This window comes from Vicia villosa, unplaced genomic scaffold (assembly GCF_029867415.1).
Source record: "Vicia villosa cultivar HV-30 ecotype Madison, WI unplaced genomic scaffold, Vvil1.0 ctg.000688F_1_1_5, whole genome shotgun sequence".
NCBI lineage: Eukaryota > Viridiplantae > Streptophyta > Magnoliopsida > Fabales > Fabaceae > Vicia > Vicia villosa.
In genome coordinates, this window is record NW_026705311.1 from 145,259 (window position 1) to 168,076 (window position 22,818).

Sequence of the window (22,818 nt, forward strand, 5' to 3'; positions counted from 1 at the left end):
CAAACAAGCATAAAAGATTAAACATGAAAGTGATTGAATTAAAAATGTAAGTGTACTAGCCAAGTGACTAGTCTTCTAAACGACCAATCAAAATGATTAATCAAGTAGGTCTCACTGTAAGAAAGCCCATGATCAAGATATGAAAGTGTGCAAGTGTGAATGTATAAGTACGGTTAATTGCAATGCTTGAAAAGCGATCGACTTATGGTAGAAAAGTGGCTCACAATAGTATTAGTTCTTTGAAAAGGCTTAATGCATACAATGCTTAATAATAAAACAAATAGAATAGTAAAGAAAAGCGGTAAAGTTATTACATCACAATGGGGAACCGGATACATTTGTACCGAATGGGAATGAAACACTTACTTCAATATTACCAAACTTAAATAGAAATTTAAAGCGGAAAATAAAACGATTAATTGTACAAAAATTAGGTAACTTGCTAGTGTCCACAAGAATAATCCAAAAGCCTTAATATATTACCTCAAAATCAACACAAAATGTTAGTAATGATACATAAAGTGATGTATGAGAAATGGAAAAAAATATGAACAAGTATTGACTAAAAAATTAACTAAAAGAAATCTAAAAATTCAATATCAAATTCTAAAAAAGAAGTAAGCAAAATTAAAACAATTTTTTCGTATTTGTAATATTATATTATTTTTTAGTATTTTTTATATTATATAGGAGGTCGCAGGGGGTTATGATTAGGCATACTCAGTAGCACTAGGAGAACAACTGTTGTAATAATAAATGGTATCAAGTTAGGGATGTCAATGGGGCGGGGCAGGGGCGGGGGACACTTTCTCACCTTTTCCCCACCGTCAAATTCATTCCCCGTCCCCGCCCACGATCCCCGTCACGGGAGAATTTCTATCCCCATCCCTGTTCCCCGCGGATCCCCGTTACTCGCGGGGGTCCCCGTCGATCCTACATTTATTCATTAATATTTTATTTTTTAAAATGTCTATATTTTCTATAAAAATAAAAAGCACAACGAATTCACATATTTATTATGTTACTAAAAAAATACTAGTATTTGACATTTATTATTTTTTATTAAAAATACTAATGGGACACAAAATAATAATATTTTTTTTAATAAATTTCTTTAAAATGCTATAAAATTCAACAACATGAATTATAATACTTTTTTAAGTAAAAATGTGCCTAAACAACTAAAAAATCCAACAACGTAAATATGCTTAAAAAACTATACTTCATCAAAACTAATAAGGGATAATTATAAAATTACCATCATGAGTATGCTTGAAAAGCTAAAAAAATACTTCATAATAAGTCAACTAAAAGCAAAAGTAGACCTATCCATATTTGCTCAATTGATAACAATGTTATTTTATATCTAGGATCAACAACAATGTTATTTTTGTCAAACTTCACTATCATACTTCTTGCCATACTTTGTATAGTATTACTAGAAGAATCTTGCCACTTTCTTAAAGCTAATCTTATTTGACAAACTTTGGGAAAATAAATGTTTGATGTTGGATACTTAGTACCCGAGAACAACTCACTGACATTAAAAAAAAATTTCAAGTTGTCATAAATTTCTTTTGCCATTTTCCAATCTTCTTCACTTGGTGCACATTTATATTGGGAATCACAATGTTATTTTAAACGTTTAAAAACTTGTTCATAAGGTCATGCAGAAGCAAGCATTAAATAAGTAGAGTTCCATCTTGTTCTTCAATCTTGTGCAAGCTTCTTTTCATAAGTCATGTTCAATTGATTACAAGTTTCTTTAAAATTCTCCTCCCTCTTTGGTGTTGCTACCCAAAAACCGACACTTTCCCTAATCTTTTCAATTGAACTAGAAATTGTTTGCATGCCATCTTTCACTATCAAGTTTAATATGTGGGCGGAATAACACATATGAAACAATTTCCCTTTTAAAATAAAAGAAGAAGGTGGCATCTTATCAATCAAATTGTCAATCAGAGCATCAATGGTGCTACAATTATCAACAATTAATGTTGACAATTTTCTATCAATATTCCAATCCATCAAACAATCTACCAAAAAATCACAAATGACCTCAGTTGTATGTGGCGTAGGGACATAAATGAACCTAAAAATAAATTATAATAAATATCACATAAAATAACTATATTGTAATAATAACATAAATGGAAGGGAGAAGTTACCTGATGATTTGATTATGCAAAATCCAATTTTCATTAATATAATGAGCTATAACAGACATATATCCTTTGTTCTGATTGCTAGAAGTCCACATATCACTAGTTATTGCAATGCGGCTTTTATTCTTTGCAAGTATTTTCATTTGTTTTGACTTCTCACTTTCATACAACTTCATTATATCATTCTTTATGGTATTGCGAGAAACTATCTTGAACAAAGGTTGAAGAGAATGACTATAATTTCTAAAACCAATATGGTTAAGCATCATGATGGGATATTCATGCAATATAATCATCTTCGCGATTTCATTCCTAGAAACATCTTGGTTAAATGTATAATTTCCAACCACAAATGATTCGTGTCTGTTTCCGAATTTTTTTCTGTCACTTTAAGCATGACTTGTTTTGGACTAGGGATGTCAATGGGGCGGGGGCGGGGGACACCTCCCCATCTTTTTCCTCGCCGTCAAATTCATTCCCCATCTTGTAATAGTAATTGATGATAGAAAAATGAATAGTAATACTAATTGAAAGTTACAAAAATTAATAGAAAGGTGAGAAAAAAGTACACACCTTGTTAAATAATCTTCACCCTATACATTGTTGTTGATATGCAATAAAAAAATCTTCATATTAGAATCTATATTTCAACTATAATTCATAATATAAACACTCAAGATTAAAAATACATAAAAAGTGTATAACTTACAATAAAAGTTTTACAATACACAGCAATAACTAAAAAGCTTACATAAAAAGGACAATGAATAAAAAGAAAAGTGGTTAATATAATTTAATATATATTTAGTGGTGTGATCTTAAAGAAAAATAAAAGAAACACAATTAAAATGTTATAGTGTGTACCTTTCTATATGAGAATTGATCTTTCAACAAAATTCCCATATATATCTTCAAAACCTACACATGAAGTTTTAAACAAATAATACAACACATTTTGAAAAATAAAAGAGGAAACATATGAACTCCTAAATCTGCACATAAAATTTTAAATAAATGACACACATTTTAGAAAATGAAAGAAAAAACATATGAGAATGAAAAAGAAATGGCAAAAATGAAAATTTTAAAATTTTTTATATAAAGAGTCGTGTTAGTGAAGATTTATAGTTAAGAAAGTAGACAAATAATTGAAAGGGTGGGAATATATTGATAAGAATGAAAGTTATAAAATTAATAAAATAAATACTTTAAAATACATTAAATAGAACTTTTGATGGGTTTTTATGGTTTCATAATAATAATGCATTAATTGTTATTATAAAGAATTATTAAAATTAAGAGAAAAACGTTTTAATAGTTACATTGTTATTAAATAGGGGTCTTTTTAGATTTGATCTTTGTTTTTATAATTATTTAAATAATTTTATGAATTAAGTATAAAATTAAGAAAAATTATATGAACTCCTAAATCATGAAATATTAAACAAATGATACAAATTTAAGAAAATGAAAGAGGAAACATGTGAGAATAAAAAAATGGCAAAGATTTAAAATCAGTATAAAAAGAGTCGTGCGAGTGAAGATGTATAGTTAAAAAAAATAGATAACTAATTGAAAGGGTGATAATATATTAATTATAATAATAGAAGTCATAAAATTAATAAAAAAATGCTTTAAAATATATTAAGTTGAAATTTTGAGGATTTTTTATAGTTTCATATTAATAATGTATTAATTATTTATTTTTATTATATAAAATTATAAAAGCTAATAAAAAATATTTCAAAGTTACATTATTATAGTAATTATTATTATTATTATTATTATTATTATTATTATATTATTATTATTATTATTATTATTATTATTATAGTTATTATTATTATTATTATTATTATTATTATTATTATTATTATTATTATTAGCTATTAAATTGAGAATCAAACACTTCTTATATAAAATTCTAGAATTAGAGTAATAAGATAAATGATATATTTGCTTATTTTTGTATGAATAATTGTTCAAATTTTTTTTTGAATATAAAATTAAAAAATTAATTTAAATAAAAAAATTAATTTTGAAGAGCACAAATACATCTCATTTTTAAATATTTTGTATTAATTTATTTTCCCATATCTTAATTTTAATTGAACATTATATTACTATTACTATTATTATTTATAATGGTGATAGTTGGATACTATATTATTACTATTATTATTATTATTATTATTATTATTATTATTATTAGTAATTTATTTTATTATATTACACTATATTATTATTAGGCTAAATTACAATTTTGGTCCCCTATTTTCTCTGATTCACGAAATTGGTCCCCCTATTTTGAATTTAAACAGTTTTGGTCCCCTATTTTAGATTTAAACAATTTTGGTCCCCCTTTCATAATTTTGCACTTAAAATTAACGAAATTTTCATTTTTTTAAATGACAAATTACTTGTAAAACATGACAAATTGTCGTATATAAATCTATTATTGAATTTTGTAGATTAAAATATAAGTTGAAAAATAAAAAATCTCATCGATTTTATTTGAAAAAACATGAGAGGGGGACTAAAATTGTTTAAATTTAAAATAGGGGGACCAAAACTATTTGAATTTAAAATAGGGAGACTAATTTCGTGAATCAGACAAAATAGGGGGACCAAATCTGTAATTTAGCCTTATTATTAATATTAAGAGTGAAGACCCATTTTGGTCCCTCACAAAAACTACACAACCCAAATTAGTCCCTCACAAAAAAAGGACCCGATTTAATCCCTTACAAAATTTAACCGGATCATATTAGTCCTTCTATTAATACTTTTTTCAAAGCGGTTTTTTTGCCACTTTTAATTCGTGACTGGATTGCCACGTTGATTTTATTTTTTAAATAATAAATTAATTTTTATTTTTAAATTCATTTTTAAACAATTCTGATTTAATAATTTTAATTTTAATTTTAAACAATTTTGATTTTATAATATCCAAAAAGCCAAAATCGTTTATTATAAAGAATCGAACCCAAGTCTATCTTAAGTCTTTACCACTAGGCAAATATGCATCCATGACAAATAAATCCCAAAATTTTTAAAAATATTAAATAATTTTGAATTTAAAATAAAAATTATAAAATATGTACCAATGGGGTCTCGAACCCAAGCCCGATAAATGATAATCACTTTATAACTATACAAATCAATTTCTATTGTTAATATTCAAATAAATATTTACTTATTTTAAAATAATTCAAATTAAATAATTTAATAGTAATTCAATTAATTATTAAAATATTTAATCAAATTAATCTTAATATCTTAATAAGAATGGAAGTTAAAAAATTAATAAAATAAATATTTTAAAACACATTAAATAGAACTTTTGATGGGTTTTTATGGTTTCATCATAATAATAATGTTTTAATTGTTATTATAAAAAATTATTAAAATTAAGAGAAAAACGTTTTAATAGTTACATTGTTATTAAATAGAGAACCTTATAGAAATGATTTTTTTTTTTAAAAAAGATATTAAAGTGAAAATTAATGAATTTATATAAATATTGGATAAAAATTAAAAAAATATGTTTAAAAAAGAGGGGTCTTGTTATATTTAATCTTTGTTTTTATAATTATTTAAATAATTTTATGAACTAAGTATAAAATTAAGAAAAATTATATGAACTCCTAAATCATGAAATATTAAACAAATGATATAAATTTTAGAAAATGAAAGAGGAAACATATGAGAAAAAAATAGCAAAAATGAAAAATTTAAAATCAGTATAAAAAGAGTCGTGCGGGTGAAGATGTCTAGTTAAAAAAATAGATAACTAATTGAAAGGGTGATAATGTATTAATAATAATAGAAGTTATAAAATTAATAAAACAAATGCTTTAAAATATATTAAATTGAAACTTTGACTACTTTTTATGGTTAAAAAAATAGATAAGTAATTGAAAGGGTGATAATATATTAATAATAATATTAGTTCTAAAATTAATAAAGCAAATGCGTTAAAATATATTAAATTTAAATTTTGATGATTTTTTATGGTCATTTACTTTTATTATATTATTATTAATATTAATGTAGGGTCAAATTAATCTTAATATATCATTATAATTATTGTTATTATATTTATTATGTTTATTATATTTATTATTATTATTATTTATTTTTATTTATTTTTGAAGAAACTAAAAAATATATTACCATTAACCAAGAATTCCCTCAAGCACAAGACGTACTTGAAAGACTACAAAACGTTATTACAACACTTCACAATGTTTAAAACCACACAACAAAACGACTACTCCGTAATTGAAGCTACCTAATATAATTCGTGATACATTGCAGAGGATTGAGCCTCCAAAGATTATATTTAACCCTGAAACCCATAAAGTAAGATTTTAGTCACCAGTACGTTTGAAGATTTACCTTTTCTACTATTGTCATCATCGACAAACTCGTATTCTGAAATATTCGCTGGTTTCGCGCTTTCCAAATTTCCCACACGGTCGATATCCAACAGACATGCAAAACAATATGATACTCCCTCTCCTCACCCGCCAAAGCAACAAACGAGTCGTGATGAACCCTCCAATGACCCTGACAGACCGTCAAAAAACCAAACCACCCTTCTAAGATCGGCCAAACACCACTAAAATGCGGACACCGAACAAAAATATGATCCCTATTCTCAATCTGACCACAATCATTAGCACAAGTCTGATTCTCATCCGACAAAATATTGTGCCGCATCAAATTATCCTTTGTCGGTAATCTATTACAAAATAAACGCCAAATAAAAATATTTACCTTGAGAGGGACCACTTTCGACCACCAAACCTGAGACCTAATATTTGTCGATAATCATTATTTATTTTTATTGTATGTCCATGTATGCTACTATTACAACTTTAAGAAGTATTTTTTTCTCGCAATTTTTTTAAATTAGTGTGTTTTAAAGAATTATACAAATCGTATAAAAATGAACTATTTATATGTAATTTTATCTTGTTATTAAATATCATATTCAATTATTATATTTTCATGTAAAATATGCTATATGTTTTTGTTGATAAAATGTAATTAAGTTTATTACTAAAGTAAATCTAATTGAGAATACCAGACATATAAATGTTTATTTAGTGTTAGTGTCGGAACAATGGATGCTTCTTGACAAGTTTCCGAACAACTGGTTTGGTAAGCTTGGATTGAAAATATTCTCTTTCAATGAAAGGGACAATATGGAACCCTAACTGTGGTGCATCTGTAAACAAGATATAGATCCAATCATCGTTGATTGTGGAGATCAGTATGTGGCTTTCCAAATTAATATCAGAGATCAGCTCTTTGGCAGTGCCACAATTTACGCTTCTAACTGTCACATCAAAAGAAGACACCTTTGGCACAAGCTTCAAACCTTGTCTCATTCCAACTCTGCTTGGTGTTTCATCGGTGATTTTAACGTCATCCTTGGAACACATGAGCATAAAGGTCAATACAATCCTCCCTTGGGTCCTATGCAGGAGTTTCAGACATGGACAAATATTAACAACCTTTACCATATTCCAACTAAAGGAGCATGGCTTACTTGGTCGAATGGGAGAAAAGAAAATGCTCATACTCAAAAGAGGCTCGAAAGGGCGATCTGTAATCAACATTGGCTGCTCAACTGTAATAGTTTTTCTGCCTCAACATTGATCAGGAATAAATGTGACCATTATCCGATTTTATTGGATTTTCATAATCCTACATTGATGGCAGTCCCTCAATTCAAATTCATGAAGATGTGGACTCTGAACGATTCCTGCAGGAAATTAGTGATGGAGTCTTGGGAAACTGTCTTCTATGGTTGTCATATGTTTGTACTGGTCTCCAAGTTGAAACTTTTCAAAATTAACCTTAAAGTTTGGAACAAAACGGTCTTTGGAAATGTACATGAGTATGTGAAATCTGCTGAATGTGAATTGAAGGAGATCCATGATCAACTTCATTCCCTTGGTTATAATGATAATTTAAGCTTACAAGAAAAACTTGCCCAAACCAAACTTGAAGATGCGCTGCAGAAGCAACACAGTTTTTGGCAAGGGAAATCCAACACTGATTGGCACATGAATGGGGATAGAAATACAGCTTATTTTCATAAGTTGGCAAAGATAAAACAAGCAGCTAGATCCATTAATGCTCTAAAAGTTGGAGACAATACTCTTAAGGACCCGAAGGATATAGCGGAACATATCACAACACATTTTAAAAACTTATTCACATCTAACTTTGCTGTGGTGCAGCATCATTTACTAGTAGATGAAGTCATTCCTAATGTGGTCAATACGGAATCAAATTATATGCTTACCATGTTTCCTACCTCTTTAGAGATAAAGAATGCAGTTTTTTCTCTTAACAAGGATGGTGCACCGGGACCAGATGGTTTTGGAGCGCATTTTTATCTGGTTTTATGGGACATTGTTGGTACTGGTGTGGTGAACACTACGCTGGAGTTTTTTAGAACAGGCTGGCTGCCTCCGTATTTTAATGCTAATACCTCGGTTCTCATTCCTAAGGAGCCTGGAGATGACTCTGTTGACAAATTCCGACCAATTGAGATGGCCAACTTTAAATTCAAGATAATATAAAAAATAATTGCTGACAAACTGGCTCATGTCATGCCTTCCATGATATCTACAGAACATAAGGGATTTATACAAGGGAGAAACATAAAAGACTGTGTGCATTTGGTGTTTGAAGTGGCTAATGTCATTTGACCATAAAGCTTTCGGAGGCAACGTAGCTCTTAAGATAGATATCGCGAAAGCTTTCGACACCTTAGAATGGCCCTTTCTTTTAAACGTCCTTAGGGGGTTTGGTTTCAATAATACTTTTTGTTCATGGATTGAAACCATTCTAAAGTCGGCAACATTATCCATCTCGGTGAATGGTGCCCTTCATGGATACTTTAACTATTCTCGTGGAGTTCGGAAAGTTGACCCTCTCTCCCCTATCCTTTTTTGCATTGCTGAGGATATTCTAAGCAGGAATTTATCTAAGCTGGTTGATGATGGTCACCTCACAGGAATGAAAGCTTCTAGAGAAATCAAGGTTTCGTTGCACTGTTTCTATGCAGATGACTTAATGATATATTGTACTGGCAGAATCTCTCATTTGCAGGCTCTGCAACATCTTTTTACCAGATATTCCCTTGCCTCCGGTCAAGTAATTAACCCAAGAAAATCCACGGTTTCTTTGGTAAGGTGTCTCAAGCTAGGAAAATTAACATCCTTAATCGTATTGGATTTAGTCACGGAGTTTTCCCATTTATTTATCTTGGTCTTCCGATTTTCAAGGGCAAACCCAAGACGGTTCACTTTCAAGCATTAGTTGACAAAGTGAAAAATAAACTGGCATCATGGAGAGCCTCCCTTCTATCTATAGCTGGTCCGGTCTAGTTGGTGAAATCCGTAATTCAAAGCATGCTGATTTATTCAATAACCTCTTACTCTTGGCCAGCTAGTCTCATTAAACAGGTGCAAATTTGGATGAAGAATTTTATTTGGTTGGGCAACTTGCAGCATCCCAATCTTCACTGTCTGGTAGAAAATATCCTTATTCCATCTGCAGAGGGTCCTGATATTATGTGTTGGACTTGTACGGATTTTGGTGACTTGTCTTTGAAGGAAGCTTTCACGCATAAAGAGAAAGTCTGTCATCTTAAATCCTGGGCAAAACACATCTGGTCACCGGATATTCCCCCTTCTAAATCCTTAGTGGTTTGGCATCTCATGCATAATAAACTCCCGACGGACGAGAATCTCAAGGTTAGAGGCTGCTTGATTCCATCTATGTGTAGTTTGTGCTCGATATGTGAAGAATCCTCCTTCCATCTACTTTTCAAATACCGGTTTGTAGGATTTATTTGGAATTGGATAGCTAATAAGCTAGACATTAGAATGGATTTAGATACTGTTCAAGATCTTTAGAAGTTTTGCAATAGGAGCTGGTGTCCTCAGGGTAAGGTGGTTATCCGATCAGCTTTGGTAAACACTATTGATACCATTTGGAATTTTCACAACTTGGCTCAATTTCAGTCCAGCAACATTACTTGGTAGAATGCCACGACTACGATTAACACTAACGTCTTCCTTTCGGGGAAGCATACTAGGAAGAAGTTTCAGATTTCGGGACCAGAGTTCATGAATATAAAATACTTCAACATCCCAATTCAGCCGCCTCGTTCCCCAAAAATTGTGGAAGTTTTTTGGTGTCCGCCGCAATCAAATAGGATGAAAGTTAACACAGACGGTTCTTCCACCACTACCTCTTCAGCTTGTGCAAATATTTTTCGTAGTTCTGATGCGAATTTTGTGGCAGGTTTCAGGGAAAATCTCGGCAGAGGTAACGTATTTCACGATAAATTGGCAGGAGCTTTAAGAGCAATTGAGATTGCTCATGCTAATCTCTAGCATCGGTTCCCCAAAAATTGTGGAAGTTTTTTGGTGTCCGCCGCAATCAAATAGGATGAAAGTTAACACAAACGGTTCTTCCACCACTACCTCTTCAGCTTGTGCAAATATTTTTCGTAGTTCTGATGCAAATTTTGTGGCAGGTTTCAGGGAAAATCTCGGCAGAGGTAACGTATTTCACGATAAATTGGCAGGAGCTTTAAGAGCAATTGAGATTGCTCATGCTAATCTCTAGCATCGGTTGTGGCTGGAAACAGACTCGAAATTAGTTGTTAAAGCTTTCTCCAATTCTACCTCCATTCCGTGGGATTTAAAACCTAGATGGGAGAAATGTAAAATATTGTCTAATAGTTTGCAGTTAGTGAAGGTAACGTTTGCGCAGACACGTTAGCAAACGAGGGTTTAAATTTTGTTGGTTATAGCTATTTTTTGGAAATGCCTTTTTTCTATTTGTTCTAGTCTGGGTAGAGATAAGTTAGGATTCCCTAACTTTCAGTTCATTTCTTGAGGGTGGCTTTGGCCTAGTCCTCCCCCTCCTTGATCTTTCTATCCTCTTTTTCTATATTATTATTAACCTTTATAAAAAAAAAATCCTCCCTCAATATCTAACATAACTATTTCTTCATATTTATCTGATTAATATTTTTATGAATGAACTATGTACCACGTCAATAAAAATAATATCAAGGCTTAAATGCACCCTTGGTCCCTGTAAGTTAGCGAGTTTTTGATTTTCGTCCATGTAAGTTTTTTTCTGGGTCTGAGTCCCTATATGTCACTTTCGCGTTTGTTTTAGTCCCTAAAATCAAAATCCACAGGAAAATTCGCAGGAAAACCTGCAGATTTTCCTGCGGATTTTGGCTTTAGGGACTAAACCACAAGCAAAAAGTAAGATATAAGGACTCATACCAACAAAAAAACTTACAGGGACGAAAAGCAAAAACTCGCTAACTTACAGGGACCAAAGGTGCATTTAAGCCTAATATCAAATACTAACATTATTTAGCTTTAAATTGTGTAAACTAAAACAATATATGCCTATTTTTTATTCATACGTCACTCTTAATCCAAATTGAATATTGGAGATCTAAGTGATGTTATGGGAGATTTAGATCATCGGCAAATAAAGGATTGATGACAAAAGAAGAAGGATATTATGTATATTAATAATTTTTATTATACTATAGTAAATTAATAGTAGTGGACATGCTTATGTTAAATTATTTGAAAGATTTTTTTGCACTTTTTAAATTGATGTTATTGAACATGTGTCATGTATATTATGAAATTGTATTAAAAAAACCTTTTACTATAAAGTAAGATTATTTTGAAGATATTGATTCAATATTAGATTACATACAAATTTTATTAATTAAAAACAACCTCACAACATTTTTTTGAATATTCTATACACTCATATTATTATTAAATTTGTAGAAGCAAAATTAAACTAACTTTTAAATTTATAATTTTGAAATTCTTAAGTGTATCTACTATGCTATTAAACAGAAAATTAGTTCATTAATATATATATATATATATATATATATATATATATATATATATATATATATATATATATATATATATATATATATATATATATATATATATATATATATATATATATATATATATATATATATATATATATATATATAAAACAAGACTAAAATTTACTTATTTGATGTGATTTTTAATAGACTACAATTTTTAATAAATAATATAATATATTTTATTTTAATAATATATAATAATCAATTCTATTTACTCAACTTTTAAATATTTTTAATTGAGTTATATTTTATTTTAATATTTAATACTCGAATATTTTCTCATATTTTGAACAAAAAATGACATGTCATAAAATTAATACTACTATAGATTATAATTATAAATATATATTATTTAGAAATACATTTGTCTCATTCTCCCACACATTTTTAACCATTATAAGTGTATATATAATAAACACATTGTAGCAACCTGCCCTAAAAATAAAAGTTTTAGAGTCGCCACCTATTCTGAAGGGCGAATAGGAAACCCTACGCAGTTTAGAGATCAGGGTAAGATACTATATTCAGGTCGAGGGAAGGTGTTAGGCACCCTCAACCTTTTCCTATGGCTTTAAATCTAAGGTTAACAGTTTTATGGCTAAGAGTATTAAGGTAAGGTTTATGCTTTCAAGGGTTAATAATTAAGGGAAAACAAATCGGGAAAAAATGAGATTTATAGGGAAGGGGACTCGCCTTGTTACCAAGTGCCTACGTACCTCCTTAGGGAGGATCAGAGTCTACATAGTTCGGGGAAGGGTTGTACGCCCTTAGGATTAGAATTTGATTTGACATGGTTTGAAGGCTTTTTGAATGGCCTATCATAGTTTTGAATAAGGATGAAAATCCGTAGTTTGATTGGAAGTGTTTTGAATGTTTTAGATTTGGGAAATGTTTTAAGATTGGGCGTACAACCCTGGTTTTAATTTGTTACCGTTAGTTGCGATGATCAATAGGTTTGATCATCATAGTTAACGGATTAAAGGAAGGATTGCTAACCACTATAATCGATAGATTCGATTATCACGAATAGCAAATGAATGTATTTTAAATAATTTAATTTGATCGTTTCCCCTCATAATCAATAGATTTGATTACGAATAATAACGAATTGATAAAGAAATGCTAATCATCATAACCAATAAGATGGTTACAACCTTTTAGCAAAATAAAAATGCATTTTGATTATCATTGATTAAATTAATCAGATTATTAACCATCGCGGCCGATTGATTCGGTCGAAACGAATAATAAATTGAACCTAATATCCTGGCCTAGTGGCCAATGGGGTTGGGCAAACCCTAACGCCTCATAAACTTTTCTAGGATTGTATGTTTTACAATGGTTTAAACCGATTAAATAAATTAAATCGGAATAGTAGGACGATCAAGAAAATAATCCTAAGCCTAATTCTAACTTAATTATATTAATCCTAATTTTATAAATTAATTAAATTAAATATAAATAATTAATATTAATTTAAATAAACAATAAAACAAATAAATAAAAATGCATAGGAACCTGGCACCAATCTTATGTGGTTGACCCTTAAATGCCCATGGTAGAGATGCAGCTGTTGTACGTTAGATCAGGGCTATGGGAGATCCTGTGGCTGATGCTGAGGGTGCGTGATAGTCTTGTGTTGGCTGTGTACACTGAATCTTGGATTGTGAACCTGCAAAGAAAATCAAACAAAAATAATGTCTAGGCTGAGGGTAGAACCCACGCCCTCTAAGTTATAGGCGCCCCTTGGTTACCATCTGTGCCAACTTGCTAGTTTGTTATGTCATGGAAACAATAATATAAATAAGAAAATCAAAAGGTTTATGGCTTAGTCAATTAAACCAGTCAACATGGGCCCCAGCGTGTGCGTTTGAACCAATGGAACGGAGGGAGAGAGACTCCACGCGTTTTGACTGGCCAATCGCGCTTGAGAAGGAAAGTTGGACTTCTAACCGGCAAATGAAAACGCACCACGTATTGTCTTCTTCGCTGCACATCCTCTTCTCCAACCTAGGCCCAAATTAGCTACGATTTGCATGGGGATTAGCTGCGAATCCTGCAACTAATTTCGTAGCAAATAGCTCACGAAATCCAAACCTGCAAAACAGCCATAAAAAGAAAAACAAATTGCCCAGATCTCTTAAATGATCCAAGGGGAATTCATTAGGGCCATTATTTCGTTCTGAGGCTGCCTATATCGTAGGAACCGAAGCATGCTTCTCTCTTGCCCTAACCATGGAAAATACTTGTCTAGCCATTAAACCTTGCGAATGAATAGCCAAATCAACTCTAAAACAACATATGAACATGTTAGTAATGTTAGTTTTAATTAAAACCAATTATAAAATTAAAATCGATGATGAGCATATCTTAAAAGAAACTTGAACGTATATGTAACTGTGAGACGAGCATGGGGGTGTTCCAAGGATTCCTCTTTCCTATACTCACCTCTGGAATGAGATAGAACACTTTAAAAAGCTCTTATGAGGCCTGCCCAATAGGATTCGTTTTTTGACAATTTTATGTGTGATTTTGAACTTAGGAACCCTAACTCTCTTGGCCAAAATTTCGTCCCCTAGGGCTTCAGTCTTCTTATGTATAGATAGGGCATCAAATTAGGTCAACAATATTTGGAGAGAGATCATGTATTTTTAATGATTGAGATTGATATATTTTCCATTGAATTTTGATTGAAAACTTGCTAAATTAGTATCAAATCTCTCTAATCATCTCATGAACGAATTTGGATTATATATTTGGGGTATTGAATCATTTAAACTAATTGAAAAATCAAATCTTAGATTTAAAACAAATTATTTCAATTTTATATGATTTATCAATATTTAAATGAATTAAATTCAAATAAATAAAAATAAATATTATAGAAATAAAAATAAATATTTTAAGAGTCATCATGAAGCCCATGGACATGTTTTGAAATCCAAGAGTTAAGCCCAAAAGTTCAAAATACCAAACTTCTCTACTTTGCTTTGAGTACATTTTCTCAAAATTGTCTAACTTGTGCAAATCATAACTTCCTCAATTTTTAACATATGGAGGTGTTATTGACCATTTTAGAAAGCTTAGAGTATCCTCTAAATGATCCTTTTGGTTTCATCTCAATTGAAGCTTCTATGCCCAAGTTACGAGCTTTGACCCAAAAGGTGTTTTTCGTTGACTTTTTGGAGGACCTGTAATGTATTGGACTATATCTCTCAAATGAAGCAGTTCTGGCCTTGTCTTGTGAGAGACAAAGTTGTAGAGGATTAAATTTCCTTCAAAATAGGCTTTGAGTGAGAAATTTCTGATACTCCATGTGGAAGTTATGGTCAGTCAAAGTTGAGTTGACTTTTCCTATAAAAAACCCTAATTTGAACCTTTGAATTCGTTCATCTCTGAGTTTTTATTAATGGATCATGATCAACCTTTGATCAAATGATGGATATATCTTCAAATACTTGATGTTGACAAAAAGTCAGGAGTTTTAACCGTACTTTGACCATAGTTGACTTTTAGGTCAGCTTAGTCGACTGCGGATCATCTGAGCAATTGAGTGAGCAATCCTTGGAGTTGAAGCTTGACTTTTAACATGGAGATGCTTTGAGACATATGAGATACCTTGAGATCCATTTGAGGCCTTAGAGATTCAAAATCCTTTGATAAAATGCAAACCCTAGTTTAAGAGGCCCTCGATTAGGAGAATATTGCTTGAATAAACCCTTGAGCCTTGAGTTATTGAAGATGAAATGAGGAGGGCAAATTTTGGGGTATGACACACATTAATAATAGTATCAGCCATTCTTTACACATTATTTTTATAATTAAATAAAAAAAATTTAAATTTGAATTTTATATTTGCCTAAATCAATTTACATTCTTATAGCATTAGAGGAGAATTCTTGAGGTTGAATGAACTATAAATTACTAAAAATTCTTTTTAAATATTTTTTTTTCAAATCTCAATGAAAAAGAATGTTCTAACAAACTATTATAATATTTAAAAAAAACTAAAAAAATATATTTTTCAACAATATTGTTTTTGTTTCCGCATCTTAGACCACTTTTAGTATCATTTGTCCTTACTATTTTAATACCGTATACAATTTCTATTCTTCTATTATAGCAAAAAGCAAACCCCTGAACATATACATGTAAAGTTAATTTAATCATAAAAAATATGTATGTTTTTCTCAAGCCATAATTTTTTTATATGTCTCAAACAAATAATAAAGCAAATTTTGGTAATACCTCAAACTCTTTGAACATGAGTATGCAAGGTTGAGATAAAAACTCTAATCTATACTAGTGGAAAACCCGTGCGTTCGCACAGGTTCTGCGGTTGGTGTGTCTCGGAGCACGATAGAAATAAATAATTAGAGTGAGAAAAAAGTATGATAAGAAAAAATGTAATAGTGGAAATAGAAGATATATTTGGTATTTATGTATTTATTTATAATTAAAAAAAGTGGTTAAAGCTGGTAACGTAGTTACAAATAGTATATAAAAATTAAATTAAAAGAATCATAAAATAAAATTGAAACTACGTTGTAACGAAATATAATGAAAAATGAAAATTAATGTCAGATATTAAAAAGCATAAAAGAATAGTTACGATTTTAGTAAATGTTATGAGTTGTGAAAAAACAATTTGTGTCGAACTTATATTTATAGGTACATATACTACATGATGGGAATATCACAAGTTTTATCTTAGTTTATATGGTAGATATGATACAATAGTCTATAACCCACATGAAGCAAAAAAATCAGTAAAATATTTTATTATTTAGTGGGATAACCGTACTTCCGCACGGGTACTGGCGTGGGCTGAACCGATTGCACCATATAAGTTGTTTTTCTTGCCAAAAAGAAAAGGCATTAAATAAAATAATGTGTAAGTAATTTGAAAAAAGAAAAACGTAAGTTGATTATAAAAAATAAAAAACTATATTTAAATATTATTACTAAATGGATTATAAATTAATGTAAGTCCAACACCCAAAAGAAGTTTATTAAAAATGAAAAATAGTAATTTAAAGCAAGTTTGTAATATGAAAGTGTAATGAAGTTTGTAATATAAAACGTGGCAACCCATTAAAGCAAGTATGTGGAACCTTCTGAAGTGTTATTGGAAACAGATACATTTGTCTCTCCCAGCTCCAGTGAAAGGTCACCATCTTTGCAAAAATCCTGAAAGCTGCTTTCGTTCAAAAATGGCAAGTCGCAAGCTGTGTGATGAACATCAACTTCCGGCCATGGATCCTTCTCCTTCACAGTAAGTTGTAATATGCTTTCGATCTCATCGGGATTTTTGTCATTTCACGAAACCTCACATGTATCCCGAAACGTTTTATATAAATTTTATTTGTTAATCTATTAACGTCACAGAACTGTCAGTGGTGTTGTGTTATTATTAAGGTTGTAGTTGATTGTTGAAGTAGATTTCCATGTGCATACCTTATTTAGCATCCGTCGATGCCGAGTGTTTGAGGTTAGAAGAAATAGTTAGGGTTTATGGTAAAATGTGTCACTACGGCATTTATTGCTTCTGGCAACACTTTTTCATGGAACATGTGTAAATTGTTGCCTAAAAAAAGATCAGGCAACAATTTTTGATTGTTACTAAGACAATTCGCGCAACACTTGGAAAATGTTCCCTAAAATACTTCTGGGGACGATTTTTAAGTATACCTATAATTTATCTTTGGCAATAGCTGATAAATGTCCCCTTAAATGTTTATGGGGACAATTTTAGATTGTTCCATTATTCTTAATAAAAGGCTACATTTTTAAAAGGTTGCTAAAAGTTTCAGTAACACCAAAAATTTTGGCGGAAACTTTCCCTCCAATTTTTTTCTAATTTAGTTGATTCATTTATCATACTACATAATTATAAATTTATCAATTATTTTAATGTTAATATGATTTAACTATAATAAATATTAAAATATTAATATAATTTAATAGTAATATATTATAATTTATTATTTAAATTAATAATAAAAATGTATATATTTTACAAGATAATTTATAAAAAGAAAAACATTAAGTAAAAATAAAATAAAACAAATTTAGGAAAAATACTTTAAGTAGAAAAAACATTAAGCAAAATAAAAATAAAATAGATTAAGTAAAAGAAAAAAAATTCAATTGGACCCAGTTAAGTGTAAGGCCTACGTACAATGGCAATATTGAAAGAAAAGAAAAATACACATTGAAAGAAAGGGAACTCTGTTTCTCAAACCTAACTTTACCAAGTTGGAGGAAATCGCCGCCCGTGTTCCGTTTTGTTCCGAGTGTGCCGCCGGTAACAGCCTCGTCGGCCGTTGTTTGCTGCGAGTGTGTCTCCAGAAATTGCATTACAGTCGGTTTTGTGGGTATCCTTTTCGTTTCCGGTAAATTTCAAATTAGTTTCAGTTATGTCTATTTCTTGACTGGATTTATGGTATGATCTTTGCTTTAATATATGAATCATTTTATTTTGCTGGTTCTTCATTATCTTCCATTTCTTAAAGTAACAGAGACATTTTTTGGAGTTATTGATTGTGCTAAAAAGAGAGAGAATATGAAACTTGTAAATAAGTGATGTATGCTCCTCAATAGCTACCATTAAACTTTTGTATGAGTTATTGCTATTGTGGAAAACATGGTTTCATAGTTTAGAATCTACTGGTTATTTTGGTTGTGTGTGTTTATGTGGTTTAGGGTTATATTCAAAGACATATCACTTGTGTTTTTATGTGGTGATCACAATATTGGATGTTAGCTTTATAGCCCTGTATATGAGATTTGTTTCTTTGTTATATTCTTAACTCCCAATAGATAATTTTTTTATTTATTTTCTTTGAATCAAATCCAAAACCCATGAGTTATATGAGTTATTGTTAATTTGTTATTGCCTAACTCATGGGTTTTACTCTTTCTAATTCAAACTCACACACCAAAAACCCTTCCACCATTTTATTCTTAGAACTTAAAGTTTTAGAATATTAATTAATTACCAATAGTCATGATTGGTCAATAGAAGATTTGTTAGGATTATCCCATGGAGATGCTAATAGTGATCCAAAGAAGAGTGACCCACAAATGCATTCATCTACATCGGCTCATGCTCCATGTATTCTAAAGGTAATTTAATCTATTACATTCATGAGTGGCAAATTTTTCTTTTGACTAAACAAGATTTTTGTTGGTTTAAACTATGCCTAATAAAAAATGATTATTTAGATCATTCAATAATGATGATTCTGTCTTAATGTTCAGTTTGCTATATATTGTCATCTTAATGAAACCTTTATTGAATTTGGTCTTGGTTGCATTTCATTGGCATTGAGTTCCTCTTTTCAATTCTGAATTTCAAAATTTTCAACCAATTACTCTACTTGTTTGAGATATATTATTACATTTATGTGGCAAGGCATCTATAAAATTTATAGAGAAGTTAAACGTTTTAACAAGTTTTTTCATTCTCTTAAGCAGCAAAGTATCAATGAAGATGATGATGAGGACAACGGCGCAAGTGATGAAATTCATGAGGACGACTTAAGTGATGAGGATGAAATAAGTGATGAATTTCAAGAAGACGACATAAGTGATGACGACATAGGTGATGACCTTCAAGATGACGATTTAAGTGATGAAGAAGAGGATGATGTAGATGACAACAAGTTGGAAAAATTTAAATGAGTTGGATTTTTTTGTTTTAAGCTTCTACTTAAGCATTGAACTTAAAAAAAAACTATCTATTTTGTCATTTTGCTAGACTTAGATTTATAAGTGTTAAACTTGTAGTATTAGACATTTTATGTATTTGAGTTAACGCTTGAAGATTTTATTCACAAATTTTTTGTGCTACATGTAATATATGTTTTGGGTAATTATTATTTGAATTGCTTATCTCATGAAAAATATGATAAAACTTGAACTTTGTAATTTATACAGTTATTTACCAAGTATTTTATCCATTTCATTTTTAGGGAACAATTTGTAATTGTTACTAAATATGACAACATTTGAAAATCGTCCCCTTAGAGTGAGCTTACTTGATCACTTTTAGGGAACGTTTTACCGATGTTGCACTTTGTAGCAACACCTTAGAATCGTTGCCTCAAATAGTAAGCAAAAACGTCCCCTTTTCCTGTATTTTAAGCGACGTTTAATAAAATTGTGGCCTAAAAGTGAAAATAAACGTCCCCTAAAATAATAGGCAACGCTCGCACAAGAGACGGCTGGAAAACGTGCCCTATTGTTTTAGGCAACGTTTATCACATTTCTGGCTACACTTTTCAATCGTTGTTAAAGAGGAAAAATGCTGTAGTGTGTGGTTGCATGCAGGTGTATAAGTTGTTTACGTTTTACCCGTGAGGATGTTATTGTAAGATAAGTTATTTTTGATTTACAGACGTGATGATGCTGGACATGAGGAAAAAAATATTGGGAAACGCACACGGAGTGCGGTTCTTAAAATGATGTTGGAGGAGTTAGCCAACATTAAGAAGGAGAGCAGCCAGGCTATGGAAGAAATAGAGTCATCGCAGGCAAAATCGTACAGTGGTATGCAAAATGAACATGGTTCAGCTAATCATCGTCGGGATGCAAGAAAAACTTATCATGCTACTATTTACAAAGCATCTTTCCAATCATCTACAATCTCAAGGTGAGTCGAAGTAAGTTTTTTTTAAAAAAGTCCATGTCTGTTACCATATAATACTGGTTGTTTAGAAAGTAAGTATGATTTTAACGTTTTTGTACTTGTTCTGAGTATGTGTAGGAGTACTGAACGTAAGAAGGTAACGACAAAAGCGAAGGGAAAGTCGGTAGCAGTGACATTTGATGATGAATCAGGAAGGATACGGGAGAAAGGCAACGGGAAAGGATGTGATTTCGGGATGTATGCCGGTGATACTGTAAGGTAGGTGTTTTTAGACACGTTTGTGTCATAGCATATGGAAGGTATGAATTTCTACAATGTTGATGGGATATATTACATGTAGCAAGGTTGGGAGTGTTTGATAGTTAGAACCATTTGTTATGATAACGATTTTACTGAATATTGGAATGGACTAGGAAAGTTTCCAATATTTCTGATGTTCATTTGTCTATTTGTTTAAGGAATTGTTTTCCCCAATCTACCGAGGGGGATTCCAAGGTCTCCGTCGACAAAGGAAAGAAGAAAGTTTTGGAGAGCAATGAAATGTTCAATGCTAAGACCGAAGGGATGGTGATTATTGAGGAATTGGAAAAGAAAGTGAAGAGAGTAGGTGTTTGGGAAGGTGATGTTGGAAGCAGGGAAAAAGTGAAAGGAAGGGTGCAAGTAATTCGGATGCCCCCGACGCTAAAGGATATGAAACTCAATTCATAAGTATATCATCCGATAGCAATAGGTAAATAATATGTGAAATATTAGTATATTCAAAATAGTTGGTTTGTAATTCTGTTGGACGTTTATACATAGATTATATGATGTTTTGATGTAATTTCAGGGTGTACACCCCCATCTTTGACGATCAGGAAGAAGAGTATATGGTTAGAGAAGTGTTTGATGCAAAGAAGATTCGCAACAACGTGATGGTATGTGTCGCAATTAATTGAATAAGTGTAATAGGAGAATTCTGTTGGTATTTTAAATAACCTGTCATTGTTTGATATCCTTTGCAGCAATTCCCTACAAATGTGATAGACAGCTGCCTTTGGTGGCGTATTTCAAACATTATTCTATACGAATGTGATAAAGAAGAACCATATTTTTGTGAGACTAAGAAGAGGAAGAAGAAAAATGAGAAATATTTGTGTGGGACGTGGTTTGATTACGCAAGGAACGCTGATCTGAAGGTGGGTGACAAACTCCACTTTGTAATCCGGTACCCACCGGTGGACGAAATAATGGTTTATGTTGAGCGTACTCCTACAATGGCATAGCGGCACCGAGGAGGGCCAGTGTTGCAAAGTGTTTCAGAAAGTATAGGACCATTCATGTGTCACCCTTGTTGGAAGTATTTGTTTGTTGAATTATAAGTTAGGTTGTTAAGAGTGAAGGTGTTTTTGTTTAATTGATTTGCAATGTTGCAGCTGGTATGTAATGTCTGCAGTGAACTAAAATTGTTTGTTTTGGTTGTGTTAGTGGTAGCTGGCGTGGGCTCCAGACTGGTATTTGCATATATTAGTTTTTCCCTACATTTCAATATTATTAGTAGTTTCACACAATATGAGATGAAAAATTAAGTAATGTACATTAAGATAATATCATATCTATCTGTTTACGGTGATTTCCGGTAAACAACCGCTAGTCTTCCAAACTATAATAAATATGATTTGGTTACTCGCAGGATCGACTAGATTGATCCTAGGACATAGTCAAAAAGATTGTTATTGATGGTCATTCGAACCATATCTATGATTCATCTTGTCAATAAGAATTACTTCGAACGAAACAAACAAAATTAGCAATCACTTCGTTATACACGTGAGTATAACTTCAGCGAAAGGTAAGTCAAGATAAAATATGAGATGAAACTGTAAAAGTGCAAAAATCTTAAAGTGCAGAAATGTTAAATACTTCAAAGATAAATGACATGAAAATAATGAGTACAAAAACGTAAATGGCAAGAAGTAAACGAAATGCAATAATATTGAAAGATACTTGAAAATAAAGGGAAAATACACATGTATTAA

General features: G+C 30.9%; 1 protein-coding gene and 1 pseudogene across 1 annotated transcript; one reads left to right on the forward strand and one right to left on the reverse strand.

Moving 5' to 3' along the window:
• Window positions 1-1,710: 1,710 nt before the first annotated feature.
• Window positions 1,711-12,532, reverse strand: LOC131630517 (zinc finger BED domain-containing protein RICESLEEPER 2-like; annotated as a pseudogene).
• A 4,828-nt stretch (window positions 12,533-17,360) lies between these two features.
• On the forward strand, window positions 17,361-20,015 carry LOC131630518 (pheromone-processing carboxypeptidase KEX1-like). Its single transcript, XM_058901295.1, has 4 exons — window positions 17,361-17,422; window positions 18,346-18,542; window positions 19,172-19,275; window positions 19,627-20,015. Exons 1-4 carry the CDS (start codon window positions 17,361-17,363, stop codon window positions 19,831-19,833), a joined length of 570 nt encoding a protein of 189 aa, XP_058757278.1. The 3' UTR covers window positions 19,834-20,015.
• Window positions 20,016-22,818: the final 2,803 nt, after the last annotated feature.

What these genes read in the sequence shown, in the direction of transcription:
- LOC131630518 (XM_058901295.1), top strand. Translation starts at nt 17,361, where the DNA reads ATGGCAAGTCGCAAGCTGTGTGATGAACATCAACTTCCGGCCATGGAT. An exon ending in ATGGATCCTTCTCCTTCACA is followed by an intron (nt 17,423 to 18,345) that starts GTAAGTTGTAAT and finishes CAATATTGAAAG; the next exon opens with AAAAGAAAAATACACATTGA. An exon ending in GGGTATCCTTTTCGTTTCCG is followed by an intron (nt 18,543 to 19,171) that starts GTAAATTTCAAA and finishes ATTGGTCAATAG; the next exon opens with AAGATTTGTTAGGATTATCC.